Here is a 13,600-nt window from a genome sequence, read left to right on the forward strand (position 1 = left end):
GATAAGCTGTGTACGGCAATGTCCTGATGCATGCATGAAGATGTATTTGGGCTATATTTAATACAGCAGTGCTTCTGACCAGACATCCTTCTGCAAATCTTATTTCCCATATGCCTTTTCAGTTTGGCAGAAATGTCTGTAGACTGCTGTAATTTCTGCTCCAACCTCTTGAACAACAGCAACAAAAAATGAAATTGTAAGAGGCTGATGATGTTCAAGGACTGTTAGTATGCACAGGTGAGTGGCTGCCTGCTCTTCTGGCTGTAGGACATGTTTCTTGTTCTATTAGTACATAAAAGAAAATGGGGCACACTGATACTTCATTCTGTGGCTCTGCCCCTTCTCTAAAACTAGTCCAGGTAGGAAGAAGGTTGCTTCTGATCTCAGTTGGAGGAATACAGTCTTAGTGACAAGATGTAACAAGCCAATCAGCCAAATATTTCAGGGAGACAGAAAGCACTAAGCTACGTATCAGAAGGTGGGGTAGCGAGAGGCTGCAGTTTTTCAAAGCCATTCCTGATTCTGCAGCTGCTTATGCCTCTGCATTTATCTACTGTAAAGACAAAATCACTGCTGTGTTTTCTAAATTTCCTGCTGTAATACCAACCCTTAGCTCCTGAGGTTAAAAATCTCCATAATGACTTGTCAGGGAACAGATTGTTAGCAGCCGAAGTCAGAGATTCTATAGGGGAATAGATGGAAAATAGTGCAGCTACTGCAATCATATGAATTAACGGCTAATATTGTACAGTGTTCCTTTCTCCTGATCTGCATTATCAACCTGCCTTTTAATCCCTGTACTTTTTGGAATTAAAAAATAAATAAAAATGAAAAGATAGTACCCATCTTTCTGAAAAACAGTACTGCTGTTGTGTTCCCGTAAGTGTTCCTCATGTGTTACAGTACAGATCATCAGTATCTTCTGCTTAGCATGGAGCAACAAAAGACAATAATGCTTAAGGAAAGCCACAGCTGGAGCGGTGGCCATGGGTTCATAGGTGCACCTGAGACTGCCCTTTGCTGGCGTTTGGCTGACAGCAGGGAAAATGCTATTTCATGTGCTAATTACTCCTTGTAAATATAATTGTCATACTTATCTTATGGAATGACTGACTCTCTCATTTGCATCCTCCAGGGTACAGAGTGTTCATGAAGATTTATTTATTTACTATATTTGTCATTCCACTTATTCCCAAAGGTGTGATTGGTCACTGAATCATTAGAGGCTAAGAATCATTATAGGCTAGTGTAAGGGAGCCAACATCTATGCATTATTTGGCCTTCAGATACAGTTCTACATATAGCTCTGACAATTCTAATTTATACCTTTACCTACCTACCAGACTGTTTACCTGATTTGGACTTTCCTAATTTGTTTCTTGTCTTTTGCTATCACTCTTCAGTAAATATACTATTTCTGGGACCTCTCTGAAAATCACGTAGCCTTTCCTTCTCTGTGTAGATAATTCAGGATTTTGGAAGAAATGACTTTGGGGTGATGTGAAATACCTTATCAAAGTGGATAACATTGTCTCTTCTTCAAGTCATCATGGCTGATACTGAAGGAATCTGGGATGTGTATATCAGCTACACTGAGCAGGCTGCTGATTCTTGTCCTCTAGTTAAAGTTATCAGGATATAGGGGTATACTGGCCTTTAAAAACAAGCTTATTTGCTACACCGGACCTGATTCCTCATCTGAATTGTGCAAGAGTGTCTCCATCGCTTCCTAGGTTGCTTTTGTTCTTCAAAAGGAAGCCTGATACATTTCTGATTAAAAAAAAACCCTGATAATTGAATTTCATTCTAGGATATAGTAGTATTGTGCCCAGTGTGGGGCTGTTGTAGCCTTTGAAAAGAAGTACCTTGGGGAAAATTTTTCCTTGTCCTTTGGAGCCTGTATTCATTTTATGTATAACGTGTGACTAGTGCAAAAGAAAGGTATTGAACCTGAGCTATACAGGACAGACAGACTATAGTAGAAGCACATTCTTTGCATGGAGAATGTCTCGTATTCATTTCCTGGCAACTCTAATCAAAAGAAAGAAATAGTAAACGAAGCCTAGAGACCATGGAGAGCAACTGCCCATTGTAATACACATATTGGCTGAATTTCTAAAATATTTTTTGTCTGTAATCCTATGAAAATGGTTTAATGTGATTCAACTTTCAACTTTTTCTTTTAGCCTGAAATTAAAGCAGGAATGGGTGGTGAATATCTGTTCAGTTACTCTGCATGGGCATCCTTGTATCTGCATGTGAAATCCCTTCCCATATCCTATGCTGTGCATGGTTTTTGAACACACTTCCTAAATAATAGCAATGTAATCTATGTTGTCCCTGCTTTTCCTTTCAGCCATTATGTTATCATCTGGGTACCTCTTGATCGTTGGAGGCTTGAGAACATAGCTGGAGCTGCTACTTCATACCCTGAGGCTGAAGGAGCAGACAAGAGGCTCGAACCTTGAGGTGGGTCGTTAACTCTAAGATGTCCTTGAGCAGTGGAGCGGCCGGAGGGAAAGGAGTGGATGCAAACCCAGTTGAGACATACGACAGTGGGGATGAATGGGACATCGGAGTAGGGAATCTCATCATTGACCTGGACGCGGATTTGGAAAAGGACCAACAGAAATTGGAAATGTCAGGCTCCAAGGAGGTGGGTCTGCCGGCACCAAATGCTGTGGCAACGCTGCCAGAGAACATCAAGTTTGTGACCCCAGTGCCAGGTCCACAGAACAAAGAAGGCAAATCCAAGTCCAAGCGGAGTAAGAATAGCAAGGACAATGGCAAGGCTGCCCCAGGATCCTCCCTCTTCACGCCAAGCGAAGGGACTAGTGGCAAGAAGGAGGTTCAAGGGCGCTGTGGGGATGGTGTGAACTCTGGTGGTTTGGTGGCCACCGTTGCCCCCAAAGTCTCTGAGAAACCAGCCAAGGCTTCTCGCAGTGTGGCAAACTCAAAGAAAGAGAAGGAAGGTGGTTCTTCCAAGAGTAAGAAAGAACGGAGTGAGGGTGTGGGTGCTCCAACAGAGAAGGAGGCCACTGTACTCCAACCCCTTGCCTTAGTCAGGGTTGGGCAATACGATGGTGGCCAAGGACCTGATCCTGCTGCTGCTGCTGCTGCTGAGCAGCTTGGAACTATAGCTATTGACACGGGATCTGCGCTCAACCCTCTGGGAGTTAAGTCGGAGCTGGAAGATGGTGACAGTGAGTGCCGACAGCTCAAAAAAGTCAAGTCAGAGAAGGTAAGACCCAGGCTGGTTTTCTGGGATTCCTAGGATGCTGTCTCTGCTCGAAATCAAGAAATATTAATATCCACAGGGCTTTCCTGTGGGATATGCTGTCCCATGTTTGTTGTTGTTTATTCATTTAGTCGCTTCCGACTCTTCGTGACTTCATGGACCAGCCCATGCCAGAGCTTCCTGTCGGTCGTGAACACCCCAAGCTCCCCCAGGGATGAGTCCATCACCTCTAGAATATCATCCATCCATCTTGCCCTTGGTCGACCCCTCTTCCTTTTGCCTTCCACTCTCCCTAGCATCAGCATCTTCTCCAGGGTGTCCTGTCTTCTCATTATGTGGCCAAAGTATTTCAGTTTTGCCTTTAATATCATTCCCTCAAGTGAGCAGTCTGGCTTCATTTCCTGGAGGATGGACTGGTTTGATCTTCTTGCAGTCCAAGGCACTCTCAGAATTTTCCTCCAGCACCACAGTTCAAAAGCATCGATCTTCCTTCTCTCAGCCTTCCTTATGGTCCAGCTCTCGCAGCCATATGTTACTACGGGGAACACCATTGCTCTGACTATGCGGACCTTTGTTGTCAGTGTGATGTCTCTGCTCTTAACTATTTTATCGAGATTTGTCATTGCTCTTCTCCCAAGGATTAAACGTCTTCTGATTTCCTGACTGCAGTCAGCATCTGCAGTAATCTTCGCACCTAGAAATACAAAGTCTTTCACTGCCTCTACGTTTTCTCCCTCTATTTGCCAGTTATCAATCAAGCTGGTTGCCATAATCTTGGTTTTTTTGAGGTTTAGCTGCAAGCCAGCTTTTGCACTTTCTTCTTTCCCCTTCATCATAAGGCTCCTCAGTTCCTCTTCGCTTTCAGCCATCAAAGTGGTATCATCTGCATATCTGAGATGGTTAATGTTTCTTCCAGCGAGTTTAACTCCAGCCTTGGATTCCTCAAGCCCAGCATGTCGCATGATGTGTTCTGTGTAGAAGTTGAATAGGTAGGGTGAGAGTATACAGCCCTGCCATACTCCTTTCCCAATCTTAAACCAGTCCGTTGTTCCGTGGTCTGTTCTTACTGTTGCTACTTGGTCGTTATACAGATTCTTCAGGAGGCAGACAAGATGACTTGGTATCCCCATACCGCTAAGAACTTGCCACAATTTGTTATGGTCCACACAGTCAAAGGCTTTAGAATAGTCAATAAAACAGAAATAGATGTTTTTCTGAAACTCCCTGGCTTTTTCCATTATCCAGCGGATATTGGCAATTTGGTCCCTAGTCCCTCTGCCTTTTCTAAACCCAGCTTGTGCATCTGGCAATTCTCGCTCCATGAATTGCTGAAGTCTACCTTGCAGGATCTTGAGCATTACCTTACTGGCATGTGAAATGAGTGCCACTGTTCGATAGTTTGAACATTCTTTAGTGTTCCCCTTTTTTGGTATGGGGATATAAGCTGATTTTTTCCAATCTGACGGCCATTCCTGTGTTTTCCAAATTTGCTGGCATATAGCATGCATTACCTTGACAGCATCATCTTGCAAGATTTTGAACAGTTCAGCTGGGATGCCGTCGTCTCCTGCTGCCTTGTTATTAGCAATGCTTCTTAAGGCCCACTCAACCTCACTCTTCAGGATGTCTAGCTCTAGCTCACTGACCACACCGTCAAAGCTATCCCTGATATTGTTATCCTTCCTATACAGGTCTTCCGTATATTCTTGCCACCTTTTCGTGATCTCTTCTTCTGTTAGGTCCTTGCCATCTTTGTTTTTGATCATACCCATTTTGGCCTGGAATTTACCTCCGATGTTTCTAATTTTCTGGAAGAGGTCTCTTGTCCTTCCTATTCTGTTGTCTTCTTCCACTTCCGCGCATTGCTTGTTTAAAAATAATTCCTTATGTCTTCTGGCTAACCTCTGGCATTTTGCATTTAATTGGGCATATCTCCCCCTATCACTGTTGCCTTTTGCTTTCCTTCTTTCTTGGGCTACTTCTAGTCTCTCAGCAGACAGCCTCCACTGCATATTCCTTAGGGATATTAGTGAGCTCATATCTAGCTGATCTGTGGGTCTTCCCTAATCTCTTTAGTCTGATCCTAAATTGTGCAAGAAGAGGTTCGTGATCTGAACTACAGTCAGCTCCAGGTCTTGTTTTCACCGACTGTACAGATGTCCGCCACCTTTGGCTGCAAAGGATGTAGTCAATCTGATTTCGGTGTTGTCCATCTGGTGGAGTCCATGTATAAAGCCGTCTCTTAGGTTGTTGGAAGAGAGTGTTTGCTATGCAGAGTGAGTTGTCTTGGCAAAATTCTATCAGCCTATGTCCTGCTTCGTTTTGTTCTCCCAGGCCATGCTTACCTGTAATTCCAGGTGTCATTTGACTGCCCACCTTAGCATTCCAGTCTCCCGTGATGAAAATCACATCTCTTTTAGGCGTGTTGTCCAGTAGGTGCTGGAGATCCTCATAGAACTGCTCTACTTCAGCTTCTTCAGCATCTGTGGTTGGGGCGTATATTTGGATCACTGTGGTGTTAGATGGCTTGCCCTCAATTCGAATTGAGATCATTCTGTCGTTTTTGGGACTGTATCCAAGCACTGCTTTAGCCACTTTACTATTAATTATGAAGGCCACTCCATTTCTTCTGTGATCCTCTTGTCCACAGTAGTAGATCTGGTGGTCATTTGATGTGAAGTGGCCCATTCCAGTCCATTTCAGTTCACTGATGCCCAAAATGTCTATCTTTAATCTTGACATCTCACCAATAACCACATCCAATTTGCCCTGGCTCATAGATCTTACATTCCAGGTTCCAATGGTGTGTTGATCCTTAGAACATCGGATTCGCCACCAGCACCATCGGCCGCTAGCCGTCCTTTCGGCTTTGAGCTAGCTGCGTCATCACGTCTGGGGCTAGTTGAACTCATCCTCCGTTCCTCCCCAGTAGCTATCCCATAGCTGTCCCATAGCTCAGTGTTTTTCAACCTTGGGAACTTCAAGCTGTGTGGACTTCAACTCCCAGAATTCCCCAGCCAATCAAGCTTCATAGCTTATATGTTATGTTTTTTTGCTGTATTGTATCACTTGTTCTGGAGTCTTGGTAGTTGAATGGATGTCCTTCTTGATGCAGAAGGCTGAATTTGTGGTTTCTGTCTGCTGGGATGAATGGTTGTTTCTGAAAGGCAGTTGATGGAATTAGGAAGGTGTGGCTACAGATAGCTTTTTCTTGTTGCTAAACAATCTGGGAGCTCCCTATCCTGTTTGTTACATTGTACGGAATGATAGTGACTTCTGTCTGTTATCCTACCCACTTTATCTGGAGAGGAAGGAAAGAGTCACTATAGGGAGTCTTTGGTCAACGACCATAACTGGGACTGGAATTTCAGTTGCTAAGTGATGCGAAGTGCGATGTCACATGAGGCGTCACTTAATTACAGCAATCCCTGCAGTCCGTATTGTCATCATTAGGGGAGGATTGTGAGTCATTAAGCAAGGACCTCCTTGCAACTTCCTGCTGGCTTCCCACAAGCAAAGTCAATGGGGAAACTGGCAGGAAGTTGCAAATCCCAGGTGGCTTGCAAGCAGGTTGGCAGGCAGGTGAGCGGCTGCTGCCAGGTGGGGGAGGTTGCGTGGGTGGCCGGCATGGCATGAGCGGGGCTGGGGGTGGTTGCTGCTGAGTGGGAGAGCCTTACCAAGTGACTTGTGACCTTCCCTGCTGGGTTCCCCGTTGACTTGGCTTGTGGGAAGCCAACAGGAAAGGTCACAAATAGTGATTATGTGACCACAGGACACTGCAATCGTCGTAAGTGCGAACTGGTTGCCATGCGCCCAGATTGTGATCATATGTCCGCAGGGGTGCTGGGACAGCAGGAACTTGGATGACCAGTCGTAAGTACCACTTGTTCAGCACCATCATAACTTTGAATGGTTGCTGGACAAGTGGTCGTTAACCAAGGACTACCTATATTCCTAGGAAGAACAGAAGGAATGAATGGATAAAACTTCTTGGTTGCATCAAAAGATTTTAAAAGCAGGCTGTGTATTTAGAAGCTTGTCTGCACTGTATAACTTGATATATTATTTCTGCCACTGCATCTCCCAGCACATCTGTGAAGTGTCACCTGCTTGTACTGAATTATTTATAGCAATGTACAGAGTTTTTGAGGAGAAAAAAAGCAGCTTCATGGATTGTGCGTAAGGCTTACTTGACCCTTCAGGTGCTAGTCTAGGAAATGCTCAAGGCTAACGGCTTTCAGATAGTCAGATCTGTGGCCTAGCTGATAGCTTATTGCTCTCTTCCTGCCTAGATTCTTGATACAGCAAAGCCTTATGTATGTATGTATTGCCTAGTTCTAGCTTTATTATTATTTATATGTGGAAAATACTGATGTGGGAAGGAGGAGAAAAATCCACATAGCTACTTATCTCATAAAGGAAGCAAATATCTACCACTTGGGTTTACAGTGAATCAAGAGAAGTCAGACAGGATTTATGAATACTTGCTTCTCCACTGCAGGGTAGCCATTCCCAGCCTGATGCCTTCCAGATGGCCGTTAAAGTGGGACTGAGCTCTTGCTTACACTGTGGAAAAAGGAGGGAAAGTCTCTTCAGTATCATTTTCTCCAGAGAGCTGTCAAGGTTCATCACTTTCCTATCATGGTTTTTATGGCAAGAGAAAAAACATACTATGGTTTAAGTGCTGTAGGAGCCTAGTGATAGTTAATAACCGAAATCTGCATTTTCAGGATGCTTATATAAGTAGGGAAGATTGTCGTCCTTACATGTCACATTCTTTTCCTTTGTAGATACAATGCGCTAGAATATACTTAGGTATATAGACAAAATGTAGGGACGCGGTGGCGCTGCGGGTTAAACCACTGAGCTGCTGAGCTTGCTGATCGGAAAGGTTGGCCGTTCGAATCCGCGTGACGGGGTGAGCTCCCGTTTCTAGTCCCAGCTCCTGCCAACCTAGCAGTTCGAAAACATGCGAATGTGAGTCGATTAATAGGTACCGCTTCGGCGGGCAGGTAACGGCGCTCCGTTTAGTCATGCCAGCCGCATGACCACGGAAGTGTCTACGGCCAAACGCCAGCTCTTCGGCTTTGAAACGGAGATGAACACCGCCCCCTAGAGTCGGACACGACTGGACTTAATGTCAAGGGAAACCTTTATCTTTACCTTATATAGACAAAATAGCGTGTGTTGAAGGATTGGCAGATATTTTAAAAGAAGAGATGTTTGTTTGCAATACGTTATTGCCATACTACAAAGCTAGTTTACTTCTTTCCTATTGATTATAGGTAATAGTTTGTGTTTATGTTGAAAACTATTATGCATTACTTATATATAAAGAAAAAAGACTGGCTGGATTATGCCTTTTTTCAACGAACAGATATGTACAGAAAACTACTGTGACAGTTCTATAATATGTGAAATTTAGATTCCAGAGTCTAAAACAAAATTGGTTGGCTCTGTCAGATTGAGCGTAGAACTAGTTCTGCTTTTTATAGCAGTGAAAATGGCCTGTGGTAAACCTAATAAAGAAACATGCTTTATAAGAATTTTCCTTGTTTCTCATTCCATTATCTCCAGGCAGTATGTCCAATGGGAGTTGTACTCCAACTCATCTGGAGGGCAAAAATTTTAGAAAAATGGTTTAGCCTGAATCTGGCAATGTTGCATATCTTTATAAAATTGAAGTGGCAACATAGTCCATTTCAAGGCACCTTAGTAGAACCCTATCCATTAGATTTGGCCCTGAATAGAAAATTTCAGACTGTGATGATGATGGAGAGATTTAGCTTTAGCAACTAAGGGAATAGAAGCTATGCAGAAAGACCATTGGAATTAAGCATCTTAGAAAATACTGTTTCTGGATTTGTTTCTACTTGGCAACCACTTTTAGACTATTTGCTTGTGTCAGAAAAAAATGAAGCTTTAATCTTGGGCTTTGATGATTAAAAGGTCTGATTTTATAGAAATAATATTTGTAATTGCATTTATATCTGTATTGGAGAAAGTCGGAAATCACTTCCCTTTTCTACCTCTTTCTAACTTTGCATTTTATAGTTTTTCTTTTTTCTTTAGGTCTATACTCTGTCTTTTCTATACTCTATTTTATATTTTAACTATGCTTTGAAAAATAATAAAGTTCTTTTAAAAAAAAAAGGAACCAAGCATCTTAAATTTGGGGTAGAATTTTCCTCCTGCTGACACTAAACTCTTCCTTTGTGCCTAAAATTCAAGAGAGGAAATCTCTTAGCGGCTGAAGAGGGAATATATGTTCAATGTAAAAAGAAAGTCCAGTGAAATTGTTTTCTGAATATTTACTTTGAAAGTTAAAAGTATTTTATTTATCTCCCTTTGAAAGAGGGAGACAAATAAAATAGGGATCCCATTCCTCTGGAAACCAAAGTTATCAATAGATTGATTACAGACAGCAAACAGCAATAACATCTGTTGGTTCCTCAAGCAAAGGAGCTGTTGATGGTTTCATGCCTCAGAACAGGACTTTTTGTGGCATCTTTAAACATATTTTCTAAGAATGACAGTTGGATTTTCTTTTAGAACAGATCCATATGATAGCATCATTAGATATTGTTCAATGAACAGTGCTGTATGAGAACGAAGGATGAACGAAGAATGTTCAGTGAAGGTAGAACTACATATCAGGAAGCAAACAAGGGTTCTACTCTTCGTTGTTGCCTGATGCAAGACTTGGGCAGCATTCTGTTTTCTCCCACTTGGAGCCCAATTGTATATATGTTGGGGGAGAGGAGTGAAATAGTTAGAAAAAGGTTTTCCAGAAGAGACTTTACATGCATCAGAAAGGATAACCATTTCCCCACCTACTTACTCATCCTTGTAAATCTCTCCCCCAGGCTCTTGTGTTAATTGGAAGATAGATGTTTGTATAAAGTGTAACTCCAGTATTTGTGGGGGGGGTTTTCTTTTCTTTTGTGATACACTCTTTTGCCCGTGACCTTGGAAAAGAAATAACTGTCTTTGGATCAGGGTCCTGACTTCTGAGTGTGATGCCACTTCAGTGCTTCCTTCTGCCAGCTCAGAGATTGTGCTGCTGGCAGCTGGCAGTGCACTGGCTATGTACTGCTTTTGCTGATAATAGCATAATAAATGGCAGGTTCTTGCTGTGGGGCAACAACTTCTGTAGTGCCCGTGAGAGTAGGAGGAACAATCTAGTGGACTGGCAGCTCCATCTATTGTCCTTGTTCTCTGCTTGACTGTCTGGATTGATTTAGGATAAATGGAGAACGAGTGTCCTAACAGCCAGGAACCATGCTGAGACAAGGAACTGGTCTCTAATGTTTATTGCTAGTACATAACAGGAATCCTAACAAACTGAAGAAGCGTGGGAAAAACCCAGACATATAAACCCCAAAGGTTAAGGCGGTCCCGATCTGTGTCTCTTTGAATGGCTGACCAATTCCTCAGTGCTACGCATGCGCTTAACAGTCTGGATGGGAGCCCCCTGCTTGCCATCCTTACTTATGACAACGAGAGATGATCAGTGGACAACACAGCTTCCCCCTCTTGGCTTCTGTTGCAGCTTTGTTTTACTTTAAGAGCTATGGGGTGGGATGGTATGGGGAGAAAGCATGCTCCTCTGAGATATAGGATGCTGACATGATGCTACTAGATGGAAGAAGATGGGGTTTTAATAAGCTTCTTGCAGAGGTATGTATGGGCAGCTGGTCTCACACAGGCAGCGCTCTGAATGTGTTCTTTGTCACTGTCAAGGTTTAGGAGACTCAGTTACACCCTACTTAAAACTTATAGTTGGGAAGAATGACCATTCTCAATTACTTTACAAATCAGAGTTTTTCATATTAATCATCTGCCAGTAATTATTTATGAGCTCAGTTGGGATTATCATGGCAATCTTAAACTTGGAAACTCCCCTCCCCTCTTTGTGGCAGGAACGAAATGAAAGCATCCTTTATTACTTTAGCATAAACTATGGAACCTTGTTCCGTATGAGGGGGGGATTTTTTAGCTGGTTCTAAAATGGGTTGGCACAAAACTGAAACCACTGTATGATTAATGTAGTTTCTTCCTTCTGAATGCACAATAAATCTTAGCTTCTGAAACCAAAAGTATTGCAAGCTTAAAAGATGTTCTTGTCTGAATTCCATGAGATTGCTTTTATCTCAGATCAGTAGGGAAGCTAGCTTTTGCTTGGTGGTTATGAAGCAAAAGGCAAATTATGTCAAGCCTAATCTTTCATGCAAAACAAAATCAAACACTCCCCCAATGGTCAGCTGTGGTTTCCATTAACAATTTTTATAGTTGACACTAGAACCAAAGCTAATTTTCTTTGATTAAATAATTATCCCTGAATATGCTAATAATTGGCACTGACCATGAGTTTTTCTAAGAGATTCTAAGGAGTCTCTGAAAAGAAAAAAAAATCAGTCTACTAGGTGTGAGAGTTATCTGTTCTGGAAGAAACAACTTGAATCCAGAGCAAACATATTGAATTGCTAACAAATGGGCCTGATTAAAAAAAAAAAAAACCTTATAAAAAATATTAATTATAGTTTCATTTGCATTTCAGCTGGCACAGAGTTAGCCTGCTGGGAGTAGAGTTGGGTTTTTTAAACAGCAAAACATGGACCTTCTGACAAATGGCTCAGAAAGTAAAATATAGTAAATGTGTAATACTGCTTAAATCCAGTATATTATATTTATTTCCAGTCATCGTTTTCACCTTCTCTACTGCTGATGCAGTTGGCAGATTTGAAACTTGCAAAACCAGTTCCCAAATAATGGTTGCTAAGGGAAAACTCAGGCAAATAGTTCAAGACCTGCCTGTTTCTCTATGAAAGGGGGAAGCTTTAGGAATCTGATATTTTCAGATTGTAGTACAAATAATCTAAATCTGTACTTTACAGACTAACGTGGAAATCTGGATTTAGCACTTCACACACTGGAGTATTATGAAACAGTTCTCTGCTCAAAAACTGTCAAAGCATGTATAGTTTGCAAGGATCAAATCAAATTTTATTATGGTCAGAGATCGGTAGTAGATTAAAAGGCATGAAGAGGTATAGTGAATAATGTTGGTGGAAATGAGATTTAATTAGAATTCCTTTTCTTTTTCAAATATCCTGACTTTTTTTTAACTTATAACTACTTCCTCTTTCTGTGTTTTGTATTATGTTGCTTACTCTGATGGGTATATATATATATTTAGAGATTTTGGAAACAGGGCTTATAGTAAGTCATAATTAATGGCAAGATAAAAATTGTCTGATTCTGCCAGTTTTCAATAAACTTGGCTGACTGTTGAAATACTCTTTTGGAGCTCTGTTCAAAGTGTGTCTGCCTTTTGAGGTAAGATAGTTGATAAGTAGAGACAGACTTTAAAAGTTACATACTTTAGCACTTTCTTCTTTTTCTCATCTATCTGTTTTCTCATGAAACAACTCAAAATACAGCTTTTGTGTGTAACATGCAGTGAGTTTTGTGCAGCATTGAAGTGGACTTCTGCATTGCTTTTATCTGTAAATGTTGTGCTACCAGATTTAATTTGGCCTTCACAAGAGCCTCTGTAACTTGAGAGGTGATAGATTACATATTTAAAGTCAAATAAATACTTCTAATAGATGGCTTGTGTGGCAGAGAACTGTACAGTGCTGGACCTTAAGTTCAAAACAAATCCTTCTATTATGCTGAAACTACTATGATTAGATAAGCTTCTATCTGTTCTTTTCCTTAAATTCCTAGAGCTTCTACTGGTTATTTACATTTATTACCTTTAAGTAATTTCTTTAAGCAAAATAGTTATGCCTGAGCTTGCAGCTTAACTGAGATGGTAGCATGTCCTCCAAATCTTGAAAAGAGGAATTGTGTTGCTCTTGGGTCACAGCATCCTCATTTAGTGCATGTGGCTTGGAAGCTAGTCCAGATAGACAAAGTCTCAGTACTGTCCAATTAAAGAAACAACTGCCTGTATATTAAAAGGGAGCATCTACACAGCCCTGGTTTTTAGGTTAGAAGTAATAATAGAAGGATATCAGTATCCTAACTTAAGGGGCCAATGCTAAGAATCAGAAAGTCTGCTTGAAATGGAGCTTAGATGTGCACTGCTCACAGTCACTCATGCCGTAGTCACCTCCTGTCTGGATTACTGCAATGTGCTCTACATGAGGCTGTCCTTGAAGACTATCCAGAAGCTGCAGTTGGTTCAGAATGCAGAGGCCTGTGCAGTATTGGGTACCCCAAGATTCACCTGAGTAACACCACTGCTGCATGGGCTGCACTGGCTCTCAGTTGCTTTCTGGGTGCAGTTCAAGGTGCTGGTTATCACCTTTAAAGCTCTTCATGGCACAGGGCCAGGATACTTATGGAACTGCC

The 13,600-nt window shown here is 41.8% G+C and overlaps 1 protein-coding gene across 1 annotated transcript in view; it reads left to right on the plus strand.

Moving 5' to 3' along the window:
* ZNF609 (zinc finger protein 609) overlaps positions 1-13,600 on the plus strand; it is an 87,698-nt gene that overhangs the window by 20,458 nt on the left and 53,640 nt on the right. Inside the window, exon 2 of the mRNA XM_063314398.1 lies at positions 2,357-3,241. Within this exon, the coding sequence (XP_063170468.1) occupies positions 2,489-3,241 (753 nt within the window). The 5' untranslated portion in view covers positions 2,357-2,488. The remainder of the gene's footprint in view (positions 1-2,356; positions 3,242-13,600) is intronic.

The sequence above is a fragment of the Candoia aspera genome, chromosome 13 (assembly GCF_035149785.1).
Source record: "Candoia aspera isolate rCanAsp1 chromosome 13, rCanAsp1.hap2, whole genome shotgun sequence".
Lineage (NCBI taxonomy): Eukaryota > Metazoa > Chordata > Lepidosauria > Squamata > Boidae > Candoia > Candoia aspera.